Here is a 25630-nt window from a genome sequence, read left to right as displayed (position 1 = left end):
GGGGTTCGACTGGTCCAAATGGTGCTTGGCTCGGCCTCAAGGAGCTTGGCCCTCGACCACTACAGCCTGGGCTGCCTGGGTGGATCGAATGAGATCAATCTTCGGTGAGGAATGGAAAGCCCTCGGCATCTATGATGCCATCCTGCTATCGACCATGGAGATTACCATGGATAAGGAGCTGCTTATGGCGGCCTTGACTCTATGGTGTTCGGCCACCAACACCATGGTCCTTCCATTCGGACCCCTCGGCCCTACCATCCTCGACATCTCGGCCATTCTTGGGACTCCACTATCCGGCCTCCCAATTGACGCTGCTCTTTCTGGATGTCCCTCCCTTCTTGACCTGAAGGCACTTTTCGACGAGCGGGCCGTCGAAACGCTCAGCCGAGGAGATCGAGAGCCTTCCAGAGAAGAAGTTCAGAAGCTTCATAAGAACTTCTTCAACTACAACACTCTGATTCTCCACTTTGCCGGCCGAGGCGAGGAGAGTCTCAAGAAGGGAGAACACGAAGCCTTCCTCTTCTATTGGTACAACAAATTTATTTGTTGTACCAGGTCGAACAAGTGCTTGGTCGAGAGTATGCCGGTGGCCCAGGCCCTGGCTAGTGGTCATTCTCTGGCGCTTAGCTCGGCTATTCTTGCCAACCTCTTTCGTTGCTTGGCCGAGACGACCATCAACAAGATTGACCCGCACCAGAATGGGCCCCTCTGGGTTTTCCAACTCTGGTTGCAGGTCTATTTCTCCACCCTTCGGCCTGAGGTCCCCGCCTTCCAGCGCTCGGCCGCCCTCGGCCCCCAACTTGCCTCTCGGCCGGCTCCTCCTCACCGGGCTGACGAGGTCCTCAAGCACTTTTTCAGCCTCGACGTCCTTTCGGACGACGAGTTCCTGGTGTGCCGGCGCCAGGAGTATCCTGCTTCAATCGGGCTCCCGACGGCAACTTGGGCCGCGGCCGAGGACGCGGGCCTTCGTCAGTCCTGGGGGTCAATCGTACTGGCTCGCGACCTTCCCCTTGGTTGCGATGCACGCCGAGCCGGTTGGGAGGTCTACCAGCCCCACTTTGTCGCCCGACAGCTCGGCTACCTCCAAGGTTGCCCCGTACCCCTGATCGTCTCTCGTTCCCTCCTGAGCCGGGAACGTCTTTCCGGTTCTTCCGAGAGGGAGTGCCGGTCGATGGAGCAAGAGTTTCAGGATCGGTGCAAGAAGTTCCGTCTTCGGCCAACCGTTCCGGAATCCTTGGGCACCGACACATTTGGGGACTGGTGGGACGAGTACACTGGCGACTTCTTCGGTGCCTCGGCCGAAGACGTGGTGAGCAAAGTGTTTGGTGACCGGCCCAGACCAGCGCCCTCGACTCAACCTAAGGAGTCGGTCCAAGGTATATTGTTGACTAATTACTTTGCTACCTCAGAAACAGAGAAACTCACTTGTACTTGTTACTAATTACTTTGCTATTTCAGGGGGTCGCGGGCCGAAGACGGTCGAGGTGGTCGCCGCGGTGGCAAGGACAAAGAAGCTTATGCCCAAGAAGAGGACCCTTGTCACCGAGCGGACGGTCCCTTCCAAACGCCCCCACCGAGAGGTCGAGCCGGCGGAGGAGGCCCATCGCCCTTCTAAACGCGTCAAGAAATTTGCGAAGAAGGGCGACCGGGAAATTCATGTCGTCCCCAGTGACACTTTTGGGACGCCTGCTCCCGCCAGCTCTCCTTCTGTGCCGGCTGTCCCGGCCGATCCAATCGTCGCACCTGCTCCAGCTTCGGAGCCGGTCGTGGCGCCTGAAATGGGGAAGTCGGCTGCGCCTGCCGAAGCTCCCTCGACTCCAACGGTCGTTTTGGAGGTATAATTCTGCTCCTACTCCTGGTTGGTTAGGTTTCCGGTCGTAATGCTAAATGATCTCTTTTGTTCAGGATGTCGAGAGCGAGAGTGATGAAGTCCCGTTGGAACGCCGTCGTCGACCAGTCAACTCTCCTCCCGTCCATCCTCCTCCGGTCGTGGAGGCGACCGCTCGACCACGTCCTACTGCGGCGGATCGTGGCAAGAGACCTGTTGTCGATCCTGAGGCCACGGCTGAAACGCCGATCCACCCGCAGGACGAAGACCCTCCCATTCCTCCGCAGGAAGTCTCTTCGGCCTTTGTAAGTCTTGCTTTTCCTTGTGTGAATTAAAATTTTTTTTTTTTTTTTTTTTAAAAAACTATTAAATGTCAGGTGCCCGAACATTCATTTCACCGGCAATTTTATGCGCCGAGGGGCGTTGTTTACATTTCTTGGCCACCATCGTGGCCATCAAATGTAGATGACCTCCATCGGCCGCGTGAATTGCGTAGCGGTCTAAGGCACTGGGCTCGGCCATTAAGTTCCCTGGGTTCGAGCAATGACCCAGAGGGCATGGCCGAAGTCTCTTCTCGGCAGGTCTAAAACACTTCCCTTGTTTTTTTATGCATTATATCACGTCTTTCTTTCCTTCACTAAGTTCTCTTTTTATGTGCAGCCGTCGTGGGAAGTGGAGCTTGACGCTCTTCTTCAGAGCACGACCGGTGAGGCCGGCTCCTCTGCAGCTCCGGCCGAATCGGCGGGAGCCACGCCCGCCGAAGTCTTCGTGAAGCTGCACGAAGTCTTGTCTCTGACTGCCTCCCAAGCTCTCCGGTGCAAGGGCCTTGACTCTGTTGGAGAATGTCTCAATGACCTCGCCAGCGGTGGTCACCTGAGCCCGGAGGGCATCTCTTTCCTAACCGACCTCCTGGAGCGGACTCGGCAACACTTTCTTATCTTCGAGCGTGCCCTACAGGCCGAGGACGATTTGAAGGTGGCTAAGGTCGCGCATGAGGCTGGCCGAGTAGAGATGGAGGCTTTCAAGGCAAAGAAAGCAAAGCTGACTGAGTTTGATCGCCAGATCTCTGACCTTCAGCGTCAGATTTCGGACCTTCGACGCCAAAGGTCGGCTGCTGCTTCCGAGCTTGAGAAGGATTTTGAGGCTAACAAGGCTCGGCTGACGGCCTTCGCTGCCGGCGCACGGCGTATCCAGCAACTGCAGTGCAACAAAAAGACGCGGCAGGCTGAGATAATTTTGAGCGAGGCGAAGTGGCTGGAGCTGAAAGCTGCCCTTGAGACTTTCCTCCCCTCGACCCCCTAGGAGTTTAAATCATTGTATTTGTTCTCTTGTAATTATTCTTTTTGTTATCAATACAATGGTTATTTTGCCATCAATACAATGGTCGTTTTGCTGTCAGTATAATGGACTTACTCTTGCATTTCCCATGTAATTGGGTAGTACTTCTTTAAAAACTTTCCATTAATCGGCAATTTGTGAACTGAACCCGTCCGATCTCGTAAATGATATGCCCCCTTGCCGAGGACTTTGTGAACGATGAATGGCCCTTCCCAATTTGGCGACCACTTACCAAACCTGGGGTCTTTGATTCCAACAGGCAACACAGTTTGCCACACCAATTCTCCTTCGCCGAACGTTTTTTGTCTTACACGCTGATTATATGCTCGTTCGGCAATTTTCTTTTGCGCAATCAACAAGTTACCTGCGTCGATTCGACTTTCTTCTAAGTCTTCCAACTCTTGTCGCATCGCTTGACTGTATTCAATACTGCACAAATCATTCTGCTCGATTACTCGCAACGAGCTTATACTCAACTCGACCGGTAACATAGCATCGTGTCCATAAGTTAACGCGTAAGGAGTGGTTCCAGTGGCCGACCGGGGTGAAGTTCGGTATGCCCATAATGCTTCATTTAACTTTAAATGCCACAAACCAGGTTTCTCTTTTACCATTTTTTCAAGGATGCCGATCAACACTTTGTTGCTTGCCTCGGCCTGTCCGTTTGCCTGTGGGTAGTACGGCGTAGATTGCTCGAGTCGGATATTCAAGCTTGCCGCGTATCCCCTAAACCTATCGGCCGTGAATATAGTGCCATTATCAGTTATGATTGTTTCTGGCACGCCGAATCTGGTCACAATATTCTCCTCTACGAAGTTGCATACCTCTTTAGCAGTTAATTCGGCGTATGACCTTGCCTCGACCCACTTAGTGAAATAGTCGGTTGCTACAATTATCCATGCGTGCTTCGCTGCCCCCGATGACGGCGTGATTTTGCCAATTACATCCATTGCCCAACCCCTGAACGGCCATGGTTTAGTAACCGAGTGTAGCAATTCGGCCGGGGCTCTTTGCACGGGTCCATGAATTTGGCATGATACGCATCTCCGTGCATATTCGATGCAATCCTTTAATATATTGGGCCAAAAATAACCGTGTCGTCGGAGCAACCAGCGCATCTTTCGTCCAGATTGGTGTGCTCCGCAAATTCCATCATGTACCTCGGCCATTACTTGGGCAGCCTCATGTGGGCCGAGGCACAATAGTAGTAAACCATCATCGCCCTTGCGATATAATTCATTTTGATACGACACATAATTCGTGGCGAGCACCTTCGTTCTTCGGTCGTGTTTCCCATTGGGGTTATCGAGGTACCGTAACATCGTCTTTCTCCAATCATCTGGTTCTACTTCGACGACACATACTTCTATGGGATCTCCTCGTTCTAGTAGGGATGGGAGCGACATTACCCTTGTACGTATTACGTGCGCGCGTTGGAGAGTTTGCTGATTGATCAAGGCGGGGTACGATCGTTGACCCGTGGTCGCAATTCCCACAATTCGACCTAGTTTGCCCCCCATGAGTTGTGCTCCGGAGGCGATCTGGGCGAGTTCGTCGGCGTCAGTATTGTGAATACGTGAAATGTGTTCAAATGTGATTCGTTCGAACGACTCGGCCAGGTAGGTGGCGACCATGTGATAGGGAGCTAAAGTACAACTCATGCAGCGAAACACGCCGTTCAGCTGGTTAATCACAAGTTCGGAATCACCAAGGACGAGAACGCGGGGGGCCCGCAGATCGTGTAAAACATGGAGGCCGATAATGAGGGCTTCATACTCGGCCTGATTATTGGTGCAGCTGAAATCTAACTTGAGAGAAAAATACCATCGACAGTGGTCCGGCGACTGAATTGCGATACCGACACCGGCCGAGGTCGAAGTACTGGAACCATCAAAATGCATAGTCCAATGGTTGTCGCGTGTGGTGATGAAACCGATGTCGACGTCGCCCCCCTCAAAACCATAAGGGGATGGGTGTTGTGCCAGGAAGTCGGCGAGGGCTTGCCCCTTGACGGCCTTTTGTGGTACATACTGAAGGCTGAACTCGGATAAGGCGAGTGTCCATTTCCCGATTCGGCCTTTGACCATAGGCCGAGTCAGCATGTAACGAATTACGTCGGTTTGGGCGATGACCTGCGTAACTGTGGGGAACATGTAATGCCGAAGTTTGGATGCGGCAAAAAACAGCGCTAAGCAAAGTTTTTCGACAGGTGCATAATTAATCTCTGGGGAATTCAGGTTTCGGCTAAGGTAAAAGATGGCTTGTTCACGCCCGACATTATTATCTTGCGCGAGGAGGCAACCAATGGATTCGTCGGCTGCCGAAATGTATAACTTAAGGGGTTTGTTGCGACAAGGTGGAACGAGCACTGGTGGAGTGGAAAGGGCCACCTTGATCTGCGTAAACGCAGTTTGATGCTCTTCGCGCCATTCAAATCGGTCGGTCTCCTTCAGTTTAAGGAGCGTAGAGAATGCTTTCATTTTACCGGCCGAATTGGCGATGAAACGCCGGAGGAAATTTATCTGCCCGAGTAACGACTGGAGCTGTTTCTTTGTCGTCGGAGGTGGGGCGCTAATGATGGCGCGGGCTTTATTTTCATCGACCTCGATGCCACGATGGTGTACCAAAAATCCTAGGAAATTACCGGCCGAAACACCGAAAGCACACTTGGCCGGGTTCATCTTGAGGTTGTTTTTGCGCATGCGAAGGAACACTTGCCTTAGGTCGTCCAGGTGTGTTTGACGACGTTTGGATTTTACGACCACATCATCGATATAAACTTCGACGATTGTACCGATTAAGTCGTGGAAGATCATATTCATGGCTCGTTGGTATGTGGCGCCGGCATTCTTGAGGCCGAAAGGCATGACTACCCATTCGTAAGTACCAAGTGCCCCCGGGCAACGGAAAGCCGTTTTGTGGACGTCAGCTTCGGCGATGAAAATCTGGTTGTAACCCGCATGACCATCCATAAAAGATAGCAGTTCATGATTAGCTGCGGCATCAATTAACAAATCTGAAATCGGCATCGTATATTCATCCTTGGGAGTAGCCAGATTTAGATTACGGAAATCGATGCAAATGCGAAGGGCACCGTTTTTCTTTAACACGGGGACGATATTGGCCAACCATTCGACATACCGAGCGGTCCTAATAAACCCGGCTTTCAGAAGCCGAACTAATTCTTCCTTAATGCCGAGTTGTACTTCGTTTGAAAATCGGCGAGGAGGTTGTCGAAAAGGCTTACACCCCTCCTTGATGCGTAGCTCATGTTCTACAAGGTTTCGGTCGAGGCCAGGCATCTCATGATAACTCCACGCAAAGCAATCTTTAAACTCGTGGAGTAGCTTACGGAGCTCGACCTTCATGGCCGGGGGAAGTAACGCACTAATTAACAATGTTCGAGGGTCATCGGCCGTGCCTACGTTAACTTCTTCTAACGGGTCCTTGACTTGAGGCCGATGGTCTTCGAGTTCGGCCGGCGCAGCCTGAACTTTATCGAAAGTTAGAACGGGGCCGTCATCTGCTTCGGCCAGAAATTCGACCAAATTGATGCCAGAATGTGGTTGCTTGGTAATGGCGTACCAATGGGCCAGCAGACGTTCCATTGTAGATGAAACCGCGGCCTGACGCCGTTCTTGCGTGGTGTGCTCAATCATCGGCATTGATGTCCAAGTTCGCCAAACCAAGTCTCGCCGAATCCTGTTGGACAGTCTCGGCGCCGACGTCAATCACTTTTTGTACCGAAATTCTCGTCGGCCGCCCATCCTCGTTGAGGCCCTGGAGGGTGATGTAGCCGACGTGATCGTCATAATAGCGAGCCTGAATCATGTTGGTCTCAAATGGTTGATTATCAGCCGAATGGACGGTGACCGATTTGCCGTCCCAAAAGATGAGAACTTGGTATAGTGATGAAGGAATGCAACTGGTTTGGTGGATCCAGTCTCGGCCAAGTAATGCGTTATAGTCGGTCTTGGAATCAATTATGAAGAATGCCGTCATGTGTTGACGACCGGCAATGCTAACTTCCAAAGGTAGCACTCCTTTGGTTTGAGACTTGTCACTAACGAAGCTGCTCATAGTGATCCCTGACGGAATGAGTTCATTATCAGAACGGCGTAAAGCCTTCATGACAGATATTGGCATAATGTTGCCTGTGGCTCCACAGTCGACAAACACTTTGGAAATAGGGAATCCTTCGATGTGAGCCGTGACGTACAACGGCTTCAGGTGTTGGAGATTAACCGAAGGGGAGCGAGGAAATAGCTCGGCCAAAGCCGCCTTAAGGTTGTCCGTGCTTCGGGTTTCTCGGTGGTCGTCGGTTGCGACGAAGTCTACTTGTGTTGCCTCCTCGGTGACCACGTCCCCATCCAAGAAATTCGACTGGGGGGCACTTGGTTGGAATTCGGCTGGTAGGACGTGGACCATACTGATCTCCATGTTTTCGAGGACCGAGGGACCCATTGGATCGTGGTCGTCGTCTTCTGCAGAACTAACCACAGCATCAGTCGCCGGAACATCCTTGATCAGACTTTTGAGTTCCTCGGTAAGAGCCGGTATCTGAGACGTATTAACCACGTCGAGTGTGGTTTGGCTATTTTCCTCGACCATGTTGGCTGCTGAAGATTTATGGTGGTCCTTCGTTATTCGGGCTCGTTCTTCATAGGCAATACGGGCGTTCCTCGTGTCTAGATATGCATCCAACCGTGCTATCCGTTTTTCCTCGTCGGCCGTGAGGCCGAAGAGGGATACAGCAGAAAAAACTTCGAAATGATAGCGCAAATGCTGAAGGTCATTAAGCGAAAAAGGTAATTCAGAGGTGTCGATATCTGTATAGGGATCGACTTCAAAACCAAGTACCCGAGCCTCCCGTATATGTTGGAACCGTGCCTTAATCGCTGGGTCAGAGGTTTTCTGAATGATTTGCTCGGCGTCAGGGCAAGTGAGAGCTAGGCTGAGGGCTTCCTGACACGCCTTGGGTAGTCCGTACAAGTCATTGGCGGAGTATTTCTTATGAAACTCTCGCATGTATTCCAAGGATTCACCGAGGAATGGGGGGTGTAAGTTGCGCCGAATTTTAATAAACGGCTCGCGCGGTGGTAACGGGGAAAGTTTTCTTTCGGCGTGAAGTGTTCTAGCCGAGCTCTAGTTTCCCCTGGCCGGAGAAGGATCTTAATACGTTTCTCAGCCTCCTCAATGGTGGTTTCGAAACCAACGTCCGCCACTTTCTTCCCTTCGGCTAACTCGGTCATGATAGTCGGGGTTGGCCGTTCGCTAATATCTTCCACGACCTTTTTTGGTTGCCACTGGTTGGCCGGGCTGGCCTGTGCTTCTCGTCGCCGAGCCATGCAATCTATCCGTTGGCGGCGACGTTTTTGAGATTTAGATAACGCCGTATATAAGCCAGTCGGAGAATTGTAACTGTACCAGCGCTGATCCGATGTCCTTGGTGGTTTGAAAGTTTTGCGATCGGCTGGTGATGCCGAACTATTAGCATTGCGCGAGTAATAATCCTCATTGTAGAAAGGTGCGTCGAAATCCAGACGCCGCCTGACCGAGGTCTGGTCTTTCGGTCATACTTGTGGGCCGAGTCGATCAAACACTTGATGTCGTGGACTTAAACCTGTCGACGATGTTGTAGGGGCCGCGGGTGGTGTTGAAGATGTCTTCCTCCCAGGCTCAACTGGTGTTTTACAATGGTCACATAACACCTTTAATCCATGAGCCTCGTCGGAACTTGACCTTGTCATAGGCTCATCGGTGGGTGGCCCCGATTGTTCTGCTGGTGGTGCATTCGAAAAAATATCGAGCTGTAGTCTTGTGCGACCATTCCGTTTATGGACATGTTGCACCGGTACGTATTCGGCCTTCCCTCTGTTTTTAGGAAGGTGAGCATCCACCATACCAATCGTCGTCGAAGGGAAAGGATTAACATCGACCGCCATCTTTTCCGGAAATTTCAACTTTCCTTTTTCGATCCAGCTTTGAATTGTGTCCCGGAACACAACACAATTATTGGTCGCATGCTTATTAGAATTATGATACTTGCAGTATATCTTTCCTTTTAATTCATCGGCCTTAGGGATAGTATGTCCTGGCCGAAGCTTGATGATCTTTGCTGCCAATAACTGATCGAAAATTGCATCAGCTTTGGTGATATCAAAAGTGTATACTTTTGATGACTTGCCCGTTTCTTCGGCGGTCAAACGGGTTTTGGCGTCTTTGGTATTTACTTGCGCCAAAGCCTTGCACACATAAGGTTTGTCTATTATTATCTCGGCCGCGTCCACACTAACATACTGAGGGTCTTCACTTTCGGCCGATGCATAGCTCACCGTGGGGTTCTTATACAACGTCCCCCGGGATGGTGACTTCGATATCTGTTCTTCTCGGAGCAGATAATCATATTGTTCGACATGTTGAGCAAGTTCGTACATATCCCGAATATTTGCCCCCAGAAACTTCTTTTTGTACTCCACGTCTAATCCGTTAAGGGCGATCCTGACGAACTCCACTTCGGGGAGTGGTACTCGGCACCAATTCCTGGCCGACTTAAACCTTGTTAAGTACTCCATTGGAGATTCGTCGGATGCTTGAGCCATCCTGGCCAAGGATGATACGGATATCTCCATCCCTGGCCGATAGAATTGTTCATGGAATTTTTCGACCAACTCTTCCCAACTCTGCACAGAATTGGGTGGAAGATTAATGTACCAGGCGAAAGCTGAGCCTGTCAGTGAAAAGTTAAACAGTCGTAGTTTGTAAAAATCACTATTGACGTCCCCACACTGCGCTGTGAACCGAGCCACATGTTCTAGTGAGGATAACGATGATTCCCCGGCGAAGAGGCTGAAATCGGGGATCTTAAATCCTCGTGGGTATTCAAACCTTTCCACATAAGCTGGGTACGGGTGAATGAATTTTGGAAACTTCGGCCCTTTTTTAAGGGCCGAATCAATCATTCTCTGGACTTCGGTCACGTTTATGGAAGCGACTTCTTCTCCCTGGCTTGGTCCCTCGGCTCTATTCCCTGGTCCTCTTCTTTCTAAGGGGACTGGTTGTGGTCGAGCGGACCCTCTCTCGGCTGGTATGGGCACATTCGTCGGGAGCTGCCGCGGTTGGCCGACCTGGCCATCTTCGAAAGCTTTACTGACTAGTAGTTCAAGCATTCTGGTCTGTGTATCGCTATTACTACGTATTGCGTCTAGCAAATCATTCATCTTCTGACCAATCGACTGCTCGACCTGACGATATTGTTCATCCAGTCGTCTCCGAAGGAATGTCCTAGTTGGTGGATCGGAACTTTCTCCACCATCGTCATCACAATCTTCTACAATCCCTTCCATGAACATTCCAGCTGTTTGATTCGGGACTGCGGGGTTGTAAGGTTGTCCGCCGAGACAGACTTCATTCTCTCGGCGTGTTATACTAGTGGCCTCGGGCGGCGCAATTATGATCGGATTTTTTGTAGAATGCAAATCCTGCCCAAGGCCTTGCGCTGGCAAGTCAGTTGTTGACTTTCCCATGGTTGTTTTCTGCTTCGTGGACCGTGTCTCAATGGTCATGAACTCCGAAGGTTTAGCACAATGGTCCCACCGGGCGTGCCAAAATGTTGACCCTAAAAATTACAAAACCTACGTGGCGCGCAGGCCGAGTAACTAATAAGCTAACTACGTCCTTCGGTCGAATGCGGGGCGTGCCAACTCGTCGGCCGAGTCTGGCCGAGGAGTAAAATTTGTTGATGTAGCTTTGAGCGCGTTGCTGACTTCTTTAACTTGCGATTGCGACCGAGGAAGGAACACTCTCGGTCTCTGGGTTCTACAGCCTGAAGACAAGGCTGCTAGTTCTGCGGAGTTCACAAATCGTCCGAGCCCGATTCGGTCACTGTGATTATATTCGTGAGAGTATAAGCACGTCGAATCGAGACCAAGGTGTATGGACACAGGTACTCGAACGTGATGTATGTCTTGATGGTAAACGTAGTTCGGCCGTCGGAATGCCGAACCCTGAAACTCACTTGTGAGTATCCAATCATAAAACCACTCGGCGACCAGTACGCCGAGCAATGTAATTCGTAACACCTAACTATGCCGAGAAAGCTTAGTAAAGTGACCCCTGCCAACAAAGGTTCGAAAACCTTTCTCGACCGAGACTTGGATAGATAATCGGTCGACCTCGACGCAGTGCTGTTTATCCAAACTGAAGATGCTTCTCGGTCGGCTGATTCTGCGGCAGCAGTGCTGTTTATCCAAACTGAAGGTGCTCGCCGGGCGCTTCCACAGTGCTGTTTATCCAAACTAAAGGTGTGTCGGCAGAAAAAGAAAAGGAAAAAATCTCAAGACGTTGAGAGGTTTTGCGCAGGGCAATTGTATGCTGATTTGAAGGTCCTTTCCGTTTTCATGATTTCTTGTATTTATAGTGCCCCATTCCTTGAAACCGACTCCGATTTGGATTGGGAGTCCTTGTCCCACTTCGCCTCTTCCTCGAACAAACCTACTCCCACTGGGATTCTGAATTTTCCTTCTTTTCGGGACTTCATTCCTTGCTGGTCGAGAATCCTAGTTGCACCAGGACTTCCTCGACCTTTCTATTTATCTGGACAATTTAGGATTTGGCTGACCCTGCCAGCTGGCCCGGGCCTTATTATTCGGCCCATATTACTTGTCATCACCTTGGGCCGAGCGCATCCTGCTGCTCGGCCCAGCAATAATATTTTAGGCCCAAACAACTATTAATCCTAAAATTAAGGGATTATGTGCATTTACATATTTATAATAACTTATAATCATAGGGGTATATTGGTATGAAAATGTAAATATGTGATTCTTGAATGATGGTGCCGGAAGACAAATACATTCAATGTCATAAATGGTCATTGAATCTACTAACCAGCAAATTCTAGTGCATCCCTCATCTATAGGTTTTAATTGAAAATGTGATAGGTAACAAATCTTCTATAATAGGCTTAGGTTAAAAAGAAAATGTGTTTACATGCTTTCACAAGAGCAAAAACACAAACACAAACCTTGCTGGTAGCTCCTCTAAGAGGTATGCAGGCAGTTCTTTCTCCTTTATCAGCAAGCCCGCAACTTCATTGATTACTTTCGAGGTAGATTTGGCAGCTCTCTTCACTTCAACTGCCAGCTTAGTGGCACCAAACTCCTTTACAATGTCCAAGGCTTTTGAATAGTTCACCTCAGTAAACGAGAATTCTTCTCATATAATTGGTTTAACAAAGTGATCAGTCTGTCCTTCAGATAAATCTGTCAAAGGACACTTGTTTTCTTTAAACACACTTGAAAATTTTTCATTCACAGGAAAACAAAAATGTGAGCCGCCTTTCCTGGAGTACACCTTCCTTTCAAGATCTAACCATCCAAACTTCTTCAATTGTGCATAGATTAGAAGATTGGTGAAGTTTAGTAATACGGTATAATAATATTTGGTTTTAATAGCCTGTTTGGCCACCATCTAAAGAGAGTTAACCCCCAACCCTAGCCCTATCCTCTTTTGAGCTGGTGGTCTGTGTCAATATATATTTGTCAAATCCGTATGCGGACGTGGGAAGTGGTGACCAAAACAATGATGCCCTGAGATCCGTTTGCTACTCGATCGATACATATGTATGTATAGAACATTTGTGATAACCTACATATGGTCCTATCCTAAAGCTAAAAGTATCTGCTAATCAAGGGTTAATATAAATTATTGAGGCAAAACTTCATTTTACGACACAAGATAACAGTCTCGCTCATTGATGGATTCATGCTTCCAACATTGGGGTCTCAATATAAAAAGAAAAAAAGATAAAATTAACATTGAAATATTCGGTATCGGTGTAAGACCATGATTTTCATCTATAATATTGTTCCATACTTTAATTTCTACACATATTTATTAATGAAACTACGACATATCAATTAACAAAGAAGGGAAATATATACAAATTAACAACCAACAAATGGTTTATTTATAACATACCCTACTCATCTTTCTTTATGATAAAAAGAGTACAAAATTGTCACACGTTTCAAATTTAATCAAATTTTATTTTTTAACATTAGAAAGTTAAGAAAGTACTTTTAATTGGAAATCTTATGTTAATGTCCTAATGTGAACATTTGAGTCATTGTTACACTTTGCTCTCTTTCTCGTCTTTTTAAATAATATGTATGTGTTCTCATGAATATATAAGCACGAACAATGCATAAATCAAATGATTTTGACAGCAACAAATACAAAATCACTGACTGACCTCTTCGTATACCCCCCCCCCCCCCCTCTCTCTCTCTCTCATTCAACAAAAGTATCCATCATCCTCTTTTCAAAATTGCAATTACATAACTAAAAATAATATATAAATAAAAACAAAAAATATGAACCAAAGATTGACAAAGGAAACTAAAATTTAAAATAATATATAATTAAAACTATTATCTGTCTTGTTCTACGAGGACCCTACCCCTTCAACTTGTGCAACGACAAGGTATGAATTCTGTTAGTCTCTTTCTGAATCAAACCAACGTGATTTTATGTTTTCTCTTGGTCTAGCTCACCTATGATTTTGCTGCATTCGGTCATTTTGTTGGATCATTTCTCAGTTCACTTAATAACCCATGTTTTGGTTTGATCAGTTTTTGTGATTAGTTATTGATTCTGATTCATATTTTTCTCAGAACAACTGTGATTCTATCCACAAAATTCTTATAGAATCATGATATATGTCGCTACGGTATTTGTTAAAAATCTATCCATAAAAATTGTACTTTTGAATACTAACACGTGGCGTGATGAAATTGGTTAAATATCCTATCGGGACTTGAAAATAAAATTATCTTTGAGTTGCTCTTGTAATACATCATATCTCCCATTACACGTTTAACCCTATCATACATGCATTTAGAGGTGGCAAATCAATCCATTGGGTTGTTAATGAGTACTAGTTAAGATCCGTTTAATTTGATATTATCATAATATAGATATGAAATTGGTAATGATGATAATAGTGTAAGGTAAAATCAAACTATATAGATCTTAATGGGCACTCGTTAACAACTTAATGGGTCGATTTGCCACCTCCACGGCATCTGTATCATTTGTTTCGAGGTTAAATTGGAAACACGAATTAGTTCGTGTCTGGCCTACAACTGCAAGATGACACGTTTAAGGAGGCATTTGATTGAGAAACCGTCATCCCAAACCTTCTTGTTGTTCCCATTTTAACCCTCCCACTCCAAGCACTAAATATCATATTTATTAGTATTAAATCTGTTATTCATTCGCTATTTTCTTTTTTAAGAAGACATTATTCATTATTCGTGAGTGAACTAAGTAATGAATATATCAACCACATTTTATTACAATGACTTATATCTAAAAGTTATATGTACTCGTCAGAGTTGGCGTTATTTGTTGTCAAAGAGTGTTCTCGTGATCATTATATTCAAGGCTGTGTGCATAGATGTTTTCATCAAGAATGAAGTTTCTTTAGCTTTGAAATATCATGTCAATCCTCTTGAGTTTTTGTGGAGATGATTTCAAGACTTAAATATGTTCCTTTACTTATCATTGGACTTCTCTCATCCTCAAATCCACCGTAGGTGTACGTTAGTTTGGTCAAGTTAGTATTTTACTTTATATTAAAGTTTTTTGGGATAAAGAGCATCTCAAATGTTATCTCAAAAATCTGCTTTAACAATTTTAATTTATAATAAAACTGCTATGTCTCATCTCAAAAGAACAAATTATTGAACGTCAAAATTTGTCAAATTTGGTGTTGTATTAGATAAACCGTAATATTCTTCGGTGTAATTAGGATTGATTAATGAATTTGATAAGTTAAAAAAACAAGGTCTTTTCGACAGCACGGCTACAGTACCCGCCTAATTTGCCAATCTCCCCAGACCCAAAATAGGAAAATCAGCAAATCGTCGAAACGCCGCGTTTAGTACATTCCATGGGGGCCGGGCGCAACACACCGCACTGGGCGTTTCAGGTTCTGGCGGGCGCGACGAAACGGCAATAGACCGACGTCGTACCTTCCTTGGCGCCCAAACGGTAAATCAATCGTCGTTTTCGGCAATTTGGGGCTTAGGGTTTTTTAGAGGGAGTGAAATGAAATTGAATAAATTGCAGTCGATTTCAGATTTTGATCCCAAAATTCGAAGCTGCATTGGGCTCTGGCGCCTTCTTCTTCTCCTTCCCAATTACAATCTTCGTAGCTCTCGCATTCAGAAATCGAATTATTGGCGCCGCAACACTTCCATCTGATTGTTTCTTCTTCCTTTCAAAGGTGAGCGCTTTGCTTTGCATCCACTTGGTATCGTATTTGAGTTTGCTTGTTCTCTTTGAATTTTTATTTTTTATTTATTTTTTTAATGTTGAAGATTTCATATGAGTGACTGTAGCATTGAGCTGAGTGACCTGTTTGGAGAGTCAATGAATGTAAAATTGTGATTTTTTAATTTAATTTCTAATACTCGTATTTTTGGTCAGTGTGAAATTCGAACTGCTTCCGCTCTCTGGCATGGTTATATGGTGGAAAAGGTGTTTGATTGTCGTCGCGGAGATTTGCAGGCCTGTTATGACTTCTAGATTTGATTAGAACTTGAAGGGTCAGCTGCATTGGATATTGTTTGTCCAAAATGTCTTCATCTCCTGGTGAAAGGCCTTCTCCTGCTACTGATAGCTTGAGTGAGCGGCATGAGAGTGTATTGAGACTTGAGGAGGATGAGGGTGAAGATGAGAACGAAGAAGAAGATGTAGATTTCAATCCTTTTTTAAAAGGAACTCTTTCGCCCGAAGCTTCTTCAAGTCTGAGCTCTGATGTAGAAGGTTTAGATGGTGAAGTTGTTGACAGCAGCAGAACCACTATTGAACCTGCCTGGATTAATTCTTTGAGAGTGGCGTGTGAGGTGCAAAAGTGTTCTGTTGGGGACTCTGAGCATGGGGAGGAAGAAACCTTGATGCAAACTAATGTTTCTCCTGACGGCACATCTGCAAATGAGTTTGAAAAAACAGTTTCCAGAAATGCTAACAGTGAAGCTGTTCAAGAAAAGGATGATGTCTCAAGCAGTGAAACTGATGTTAATGTTGCTATAGTAGGAGAGTTGAGTAACACAGAAGACATTCCAAAGCCCACTGTGGATTTAGATGATGAGGATGAGGATGCTATTTGTAAACGCACGAGGGCCCGCTACTCATTAGCAAGTTTCACACTTGATGAACTCGAGAATTTTCTTCAAGAAACAGATGATGAGGACGACCTCCAAAATGTTGATGACAAAGAAGAATACAGGAAATTCCTCACTGCTGTTTTACAGGGTGAAGGTGATGACCAGTCAACTAAAGAAAATGAAAATGCTGATGATGAAGATGAGGATAATGATGCAGACTTTGAGATAGAACTTGAAGAGTTACTTGAGAGTGACCGGGATGAAAATTCTAGGGACAAAAGTATAGATGAGAATGGGGGAGCGGGAAGACGACCAAAGACTAGGCAGAATAAGTGTCAAAAAGCACCTGCCCAATGTAAGAAGAAGAATTTAGGACAGACAAAAAGGCCATTGCGCCCCCTTCTACCAGTTATGCCAAAGGGACCAATGTCTTGTTTCTCTAATCATGCCAGCAGAAATTTAATGCCTGGAACAGCTTCAAGCTGTTTGTCTTCCACAGTAGAAGAGCGTTCTATAAATGGTTTCACTGCCCACCAGATAGGCCAGTTGCACTGCTTGATCCATGAACATGTGCAGCTACTTATTCAAGTATTTTCTCTGTGTGCCCTTGATTACTCTCGGCAACATATTGCCTCCCAGGTTCAGAAATTGATCTCTGAGATGCTCCAGAAACGTGATGAAGTACTGACATGGAAAAATGTACCTTATCCTACTGTTTGCTTTTTCCAAACAGTACCAGCTGAATTCCCTAATTCCTACAGGACACAAAGCACCTTGGCATCATCCCTCACATTCGATGCACGTAAAGAGTGTTCTTCGAATCAGATGGCAGTTTCCTCAAATACTTCTCCTTCCAATGGTAGACGTGAATGTGTTCCTAATGGGCAGGGGGACATTTCCCAGAATATTGGGGGTTCTTTCTGGGTGCCTTCTATAAGTGGTCCTGTGCTATCTGTCTTGGATGTAGCTCCAGTTAGTTTAGTTGGACGTTACATGGATGAAGTCAATACAGGTATACCATGAAGAAAGTCTCAAGTATTTTTCATGCTTTTGCTTTCATATTTGTGTCAATAATTTTTCACTTTATTTATCTGCCAATGATATGCGATTATTTTCACAGCTGTTCAGAAAAATCGACGGTGTTACGTGGAAACTAGTTCCGATACTCGCCTTGAAAAAGAGCCTTTGTTTCCCTTTCCTAACTTTCCATTGGGTTCTCAGGCCACTTGTGAATTTGTAAGTGAAACTGGTTCCTCATCTTCCAATGTGGCTTCATCTTCATCTAGTCAACGACCACCCAAAAAGTCACTGGCTGCTACCATTGTTGAAGGTACCAAGAAGCAATCACTTGCTCTAGTTCCAAAGGACATATCAAACTTAGCCCAGAGGTTCTTTCCTTTGTTCAATCTATCATTATTTCCCTATAAACCACCCACAGGAGCAGTTGCAAACCGGATTCTTTTCACTGATGCAGAAGACGAGTGAGTTTCACGCGTTCTCCTTTATTATTGAGTTGGTGGCTTATCCTGATTTGTTTTTGTTGTCAGAATTTGGAGATTGTGATTGATATCAGTCAATAGTATTCGTTTATTATAGTTTATGGGTTCATGTGTTTTATATCGGAACTGCAATACAGATTATTAGCATTGGGGATGATGGAGTATAATACGGATTGGAAGGCAATTCAACAACGTTTTCTTCCTTGCAAAACTAAGCACCAGGTTATTTTCTAGACTATGTATTGTGAACAACAGGTTATCTGATTATGTGTTTCCTGCGAAGGCTTTCCTTTGTGCACCCCCTACTAATGAGGGGACAAAAATATTTTAGTACATAGGATAGGACATTCTAGTCGAATCATCCTTGCTGGCATAGAAAAAAAAAATTAAATAAATTCCCACCACTAGGTAATTATGCAACCGCAGAGTTTTTGAGTAATTTATGCTTGAGCCAGAATGTCAGCTTGCTAATGTTTGTTTACAGATTTTTGTTAGGCAGAAAAATCGCTGCTCATCAAAAGCACCAGAAAATCCCATAAAGGTATGGAGGAACTAATGGTTGAAATTTTTTATTTATTAGTATTACTTGGGTACATGTGTATTGTTGGTGGAATGAGATGACAAGATAAATTGGTAGAAAATAATTTCCTGTGACTATAGTCATTTATTAGAATTCAATTAATTGGTAGACATGACAAGTCAAATGCTCGATCAAACATCTGATCATCTTTTAATGGTTGAAAAGAAGTTATGGTTTGGGGGTTTTAATTGTTGACTTTTAGATCATAATGCTGTTGTATACTTGTGACCCTGTGTCTTTTATCAGTAATTCATGTAGTTGTCTATTTCTTCATGCAGGCAGTACGGAGGATGAAAAACTCACCTTTGACTGCAGAGGAGATAGCATACATTCAGGAGGTAATTCTTGATTCGTACATTTATGTGTGTATAAAAGCTTTGAGAGCATTACTCTTGTGCGTGCGGTGTATATATATGTATATACTATATACATATGTTGACTTGTTTCAAATAAGGTTCCAATTGGCATTCAGTTTTATCTATCAGATTCTCATTTAGCTATATGGTTTATTGTGATTCCATACTCAGGGACTTAAGGCTTATAAATATGATTGGTTGTCCATATGGAAAGTCATTGTCCCACATAGAGATCCATCCTTGTTGCCTCGGCTGTGGCGTATTGCTATTGGGACTCAGAAGTCATATAAGGTTGATGAATCGAAAAAGGAGAAGAGGCGATTATATGAATCAAAAAGAAGGAAGGACAAAAATGCAGATTTGTCAAGTTTGCAAAATTCATCCGAGAAAGGGGTATGATTTCCTTTGAACTTAGAACATTGTGTTGGCAATTCTATTTGCATTGATTTTGTAGTTTTGAGTAATTCTTTTATGATGGATATAAGAATAAAACATTGTGTTGGCTGTCGAACTGCTCATATTAGAGAAAAGGGCGTGGCTAGACTTATTGCTAAGTATATCCTTTGCTTGCTAAATATTGATGAATGTATTGAGGCTTAGGAATTGTAGGGTATGTAGAAAATTTTGAACTTTAAGAATAAAAAGTAATTACAAAATGTATGAATTAGAACGTTTGGTACGATTTGTTTCTAAAAGTTACAATAAAGTGCATCGTAGAGTCTCTAAGTTTGTCAGTTTAGCTGAGCGTGGATTATAGATGATTGAAAGCCCATTAAATGGATGGTGATTTTATTTAAAGTTTGGTACTGATGCAGGACTGCCAAGCTGAAAAGTCCGGTGGAGAGAACAGTGCAGATGGTTTGACCGACAATAATGCAGGTGAAACTTATGTTCATGAGGCCTTTTTAGCAGATTGGAGACCGGGTATTTCCTGTGTAGAAAGAAACCCTAATAGCGGTACCCTATCCCAAGGTGCTATCCATGAATGGGTAGATGTTTTTGGGCGTAAGGAAGCTCTTCGAACCCAGACCGTGTCACAGTGTCCGCATGGTCAATCTCAAACCACTGGTGTTAGACATTTTGCATCCAGTACCACACAAGCGAATCATTCTGTTTCTCAACTCTATTATCGGTCATATCGAGCTCGTAGAACTAATGGCCCACAACTAGTTAAGCTAGCACCAGAATTGCCTCCTGTGAATCTTCCACCATCTGTTCGTGTAGTCTCACAGTCTGCCTTCAGAGGCTCTTTACCTGGGGCATCTTCCACAGTTTCTGCTTCTGGAGGTGGTAGTGGTGCTGCTGCAACACACAATCCATTTTCTCAACTTTCTAAAGTTGGCAGGTTCGGGACCTCTGATGCCCTAACAGCTACACAGAATAAAAGTAGTTTTCTGAAGGACACTGTTTCGACGTTGCATCCAGAAGATTCTAGAATTATCAAGGATAAATGCGTAGAGGAAGGAAGAGATGTTGATTCTGATCTTCAGATGCATCCTCTGCTGTTCCAGGCCCCAGAAGATGGACGTCTGTCCTATTTCCCGTTGAACTGCAGCAACAGCAATTCTAGTCCTTTCAGTTTTCTTTCAGCAAATCAGCCTCGGCTACATTTAAGCCTTTTTCATAATCCTCAACAAGGAAACATTGTTGGTGGTTTTGACAAATCACTGAAGGCACCCAACTCAACATCTCGTGCCATTGATTTCCATCCACTGATGCAAAGAACTGATTATGTAAGTAGCGCCACAGTAAGAACATGCTCAACCGTACCCCTTTCTGCTGGTTCAGGGGGAAACCGTTCTCAAGACCAATGTCCTTCTGATACTGGTCGGACTCATTTGTCGGTCAATGCTGATCCACATGCTATGGGCACTAATGAGAGAGCTAATGAACTGGACTTGGAGATCCACCTAAGTTGTACATCTAAAAAGGAAAAAGCTTCAAAAAGGAGAGATGTCGCTGTTAATAATTCAGTTAAATCAAGAATAACTGCTCCAGAAAAGACAACTCAATGTCCTAATAGTTCATTGCTTCGGCATGCTGAAAGTTCTTCAGCAAGTGGTAGCGAGATTGTTATACCAAGTAATAATATTAGCAGGTACAATGTAGATGATACAGGTGACCAGTCTCAACCTGATATTCAGATGGAACAGGAAGAGTTGAGCGACTCTGATGAAGAAAATGAAGAAAATGTTGAGTTTGAGTGTGAGGAGATGACTGATTCTGAAGGAGAGGGGGGATCGGCGTGTGAAGAAATATCTGAGATGCAGAATAAGGTGAATTTTCTCGTTTTTTTTCCCCAGTCAGTTTTAAGATTCTATTGCCTTCGGGAACCAAATATTTTACTTCTTGCCTAAGTTATTAATGCTACCTTTGCTAGTAATGTACTCGTGGCCTCCATCTCTTATTGTTATCGGTACCCGCCAATCTTGTTCGGTAAGGGAGTCCTCATTTGTTCCTTTTTCTGACTTTCCATTTTCTTGTTTATAGGATGTTCCATCGTTTGCAATGAAAAGACCTGCAACGGCAGATCTTGATGGCAAGGAGTGTGAGCCAAAAGCCACTTATCGTCCTCACAGAATTCCTTACTTGGACGATGCCAGTAATTCGTCATGGTTAAGTTTGGATTCATGCGCGCCAGATCACCCTTTGCACATTATGTCCAAGTATGACGAAAGTACAATGCACAGCAGTTTTGCTGCCAACGACTTGCAGTCATCTCGGCCTGTTCGCTCTTGTAAGAAGGCAAAACTGAGCACAAGGGGAGGTGCAACGCAGAAACAAGCGGTGGACATGATGCACCGACTGAGCCTGGGTCCTCCATCAAATCCGACGGTGAGGAAACCCAGGAAGCGTGTATCGGGATCGAGTACATGTTTGAACATAGGAATGACTGTAGAAAACTCCGGCAGTGATGGCTAACATAAAGGATTTTCAAATGACTCTGCACCCTTACTAACCCTAGTTTCTAGTTTGATTAGTGTATAAATGATCTCTTACTTCTTGGACTCCAAACCGTTTAAGCTAAGTGGTGTCCAACATTTTGTTCATATCAAGGTATGTAGTTGTCTTTCTAATACACCAAATTTTGATGTTGTGTGCACAAACTAGACACTTGTATCATTGGGTTGATTGATATTTTGTCTCTTATAGTGATGACATTGTGGCGGTTTTTCAAGGCAATAACGTAGTGCCATTTGAGAAAGTTTTAAGTGCTTGATAATATGTGATTGATTTAAGATACCGTTACAGTGACATCATCGCCCGCTTAGCCGCATATACTCTTCGATTACCAAGATGGCAAGATATATAGGAGTTTCTCAAGTGTGTGAAATCTATTGATCGAGCACCCACCCAGATCATGCCACGTAGGATAGGACCCACCTACGAACTAATGATAAAAGATTGTGATATCCACACATCTCATTTTACTTTTCACACACTTTTTTAATTTTCGGCTGTCAGATCGGATGAATTGAAGAAGGTCAACATACATAAATTATCAGGGGGTGTGTGAGAAGTAAAATGAGGTGTGTGGATATCACACTCCATGATAAAATGAGAATTAAATGCCTGCCCCAATTGATCACCAACGGTCAAAATCCTTATCCCAAAACCTGATCCAAACCCTCCCCTCTCCCTCCACTCATTCCCCCACTCTTTGCCTCCATTCACCAGAAGTCCTACACACAGGAAGATAAGACTTCCTCACAAACCAAGCCTCACATTTCAGAACCTCCTTCTTCCCTGTTCCTCCATTTCCGAGCTCCGAAAACTCCGTTAGAACCTAGAGCCACCATGTCTTGCTCAAATTTGACAATGTGGGCGTCCTCAACGCCCTCACTTTCCGACACCTCCGCCCTCTCCTGCCGCTCCTTCATCGCCCCTCTTCAGCTTCCTTCCCAAAACTCCCTCCCCGCCTCGCGATCATCCTCCGTGACACCGGTTCAATGCGGTCTTCGCGAGCTTCGCGAGCGTATTTCATCAGTGAAGAACACGCAGAAGATCACTGAGGCTATGAAGCTTGTGGCAGCCGCCAAAGTCCGCCGAGCTCAAGAGGCTGTCGTTAATGGCAGACCCTTTTCGGAAACCCTAGTCGAAGTTCTTTACAACATCAATGAGCAGCTCCAAGTGGAAGACATTGATGCTCCTCTGACCAAAGTTAGGCCTGTCAAGAAAGTTGCTCTCGTTGTCATAACCGGGGATCGCGGTCTTTGCGGAGGTTTCAACAATATGATCATCAAAAAAGCCGAGAGAAGAATTGCCGAATTGAAGGCTCTTGGTCTCGAATTCACGGTCATCAGTGTCGGTAAAAAGGGTAACTCGTATTTCCTCCGCCGGCCATACATTCCGGTTGATAAGTTCCTCGAAGGAACCAACCTCCCAACTGCCAAAGAAGCGCAGGCCATCGCGGACGATGTTTTCTCCCTTTTCGTAAGTGAAGAGGTCGACAAAGTCGAGCTTTTGTACACGAAATTCGTGTCGTTGGTTAAATCCGACCCTGTTATTCACACCCTGCTTCCACTCTCGCCGAAGGGAGAGATTTGTGACATCAATGGCGTTTGTGTGGACGCCGTGGATGATGAGTTCTTCAGGCTGACAACAAAGGAAGGGAAATTGACGGTGGAGAGAGATATCATCAAGACACAGACCGTGGATTTCACGCCGGTTTTGCAGTTTGAGCAGGATCCGGTTCAGATTCTCGACGCTTTGCTGCCGTTATACCTCAACAGTCAGCTTTTGAGGGCATTGCAGGAGTCTCTAGCCAGTGAGCTTGCTGCTAGGATGACTGCCATGAGCAATGCAACTGATAACGCGGTGGAGTTGAAGAAGACCTTGTCGCAGACCTACAACCGGCAGCGCCAGGCAAAAATCACTGGAGAGATTTTGGAGATTGTTTCGGGTGCCAACGCTTTAGTCTAGACGATTAAAAGAACGACATGGGACTTGTTTTCTCCTCCACATTGAGTTGGGCTGTTTTCTCCTGCACATTGACTTGTGCTGTCTTAAATTTGCAGATTTGACACTTTCGTTGTAATTCTCAGCTGCGTACAAACTTTGTGTGCACAAATGAGAGGGCAATGTATTTTGGAACAAAAGAGAGCATTCCACACATATCTATATATTGTATGTCATTTTTCCTCCATCATAGTTAATAATACTGCTAATCATGTAATTAAGGATCCGAATTCTTGTTATTCATATTTCGTCGAGTGTTCTTGTATTATATATTTGTGATTTGCTATCTGTTTGGTGCTTGATGCGGATGCCCTTCTGTTTTTGGTTTTCTTTCAGATCAACCATAACCTGAGCTTTAGAAAAAATTGAGATTTCACACCCATTGCATCGTTCTTTTTCTGGTTATATTGGAGTGAATCGGACCTTGAACCTTTCCTAATCGTAACCAACTATGTCTTTCAGTTTCCAAATAAAACTTATAGACGATCTTGAAAATAATCCTCAACTCTGTCTACTACAACCATGAAGAAAACAAAAACAAAAGGTTACTTCTTTTAGGGGCCAAGATAGATTATCGGACATGATATAATACTCTGACTACAAGCGCTCTTTAATATTCATGAAAACTGGTTTCGCCACGATGAATTTCTTTCGCTGCAAACACCAAGGACGGTTATTATTGGGAGAGAAAAATGAGGAACCCCATGATCACTTTGGTTTAGACATAGGTTCGATTCTGCAGAGATGACCCGAAAGAGGAGGCGGCTATAGAACTCGAAGATAGAAGAAGTTGGTAAGAGAGAGCTCTCAGTTTTGAGGTTATCACAAAGATGTCTTTGAGATGTGAGGCCGACTTTGGAGTCTCTAACTTTGGCAAACGTTCCTGGTTTTAGGCACTTCTGAAAGCCATCGCGTCTCTCTGTCGTTGTCGTCGTCGTTGTTCCTTCAAGCTTTTGCTTCATGGTTTGAGACTGAGAGAAATATGAGAGATTTGGGATTGACTGAGAGTTTTATGTGGAGGAGGATTTGTGTGTTGTTTCTGCAACTGGCGGCAGTTCTTTTAAGGAGTTTTGTGGCGGGAAGCAACGGTCTTATATTGTTCTTATGGTAAAATGAAGCAACGGTCTTTTAGCGATCAAGGAAAATGAGTTTCGAATTAGTCATTAATCATAATCTAGATGCAATGAATCATACAAACTCTTGAATCCCACATTCTTACACAATGACATTGCCCAGTATTTTTTGCGGGTTAAGCGGTACTTCAAAGTAAAGTCAGTGGTTCCAAAAAATGCATATGTGAGAGTTCGAACTTAAATTGAGGGTCTCGCACAGTTTTGTACGTGCGCAATTGAGTTTTTCAAAGAGCAGTTCTACCTTGACAAAAAAAGAAGCAGTTCTACCACTTATTGAATCACAATTTTTTTGAATTTGTAAGCTAAAAAAATATAAAATTAATAGAAATATAGTAGTGCTACTTATAAACGATCTTTGAACGTCATAACATCTCTAGAATGTCCTCGATGAATCTTGATAAGTTTATGATGCGACAAAACAGACTTTATGATGGCCTTTATAGACCAATTCACTATTTCTTTTACCTTCCAAAACTTCATAAAATCGACTGAAAATCTGAAGTTATAAGTCGAGTTATGTGACAGGAGCCAATAATTACGCAAAGTATGCTTACTGTTCAGTCAATTGTGCAAAATATGTCCCACTTGAGATTTAGACCTGATTAATTACGGCTTTTGGAAAAGCCCAATGGGAAAAAGCCACTTGTTGTAATCTTTGAATTGAAGATCAACCAAAGAAAAAGCACTTGTCCCTCCCCCATTGTTCGGTTTCACTTCCTATTTAGCCATTCCTTCTTCCCCTCCATCTTCCTTTGGCTCTCT

The 25630-nt window shown here is 44.7% G+C and overlaps 2 protein-coding genes across 2 annotated transcripts; both read left to right on the top strand.

Annotated features, from left to right (window-relative positions):
* Positions 1-15015: 15015 nt before the first annotated feature.
* On the top strand, positions 15016-23965 carry LOC137726698 (uncharacterized). The gene is made up of 11 exons (XM_068465635.2): positions 15016-15223; positions 15312-15458; positions 15662-17353; positions 17462-17822; positions 17978-18062; positions 18325-18381; positions 18699-18758; positions 18948-19169; positions 19592-21052; positions 21267-22183; positions 22340-23965. The coding sequence occupies exons 3-10, from the start codon at positions 15811-15813 to the stop codon at positions 21696-21698; spliced, it is 4221 nt and encodes a 1406-aa protein (XP_068321736.2). The 5' UTR covers positions 15016-15223; positions 15312-15458; positions 15662-15810; the 3' UTR covers positions 21699-22183; positions 22340-23965.
* On the top strand, positions 22575-23965 carry LOC137725439 (ATP synthase gamma chain, chloroplastic). Its single transcript, XM_068464115.2, has one exon. The coding sequence runs from the start codon at positions 22575-22577 to the stop codon at positions 23697-23699; it is 1125 nt and encodes a 374-aa protein (XP_068320216.2). The 3' UTR covers positions 23700-23965.
* Positions 23966-25630: the final 1665 nt, after the last annotated feature.

Source organism: Pyrus communis, chromosome 5, assembly GCF_041283825.1.
Source record: "Pyrus communis isolate YQ-2024b chromosome 5, ASM4128382v1, whole genome shotgun sequence".
In the NCBI taxonomy this organism is placed as follows: domain Eukaryota; kingdom Viridiplantae; phylum Streptophyta; class Magnoliopsida; order Rosales; family Rosaceae; genus Pyrus; species Pyrus communis.
This window is presented reverse-complemented; position numbering and strand designations above follow the sequence as displayed.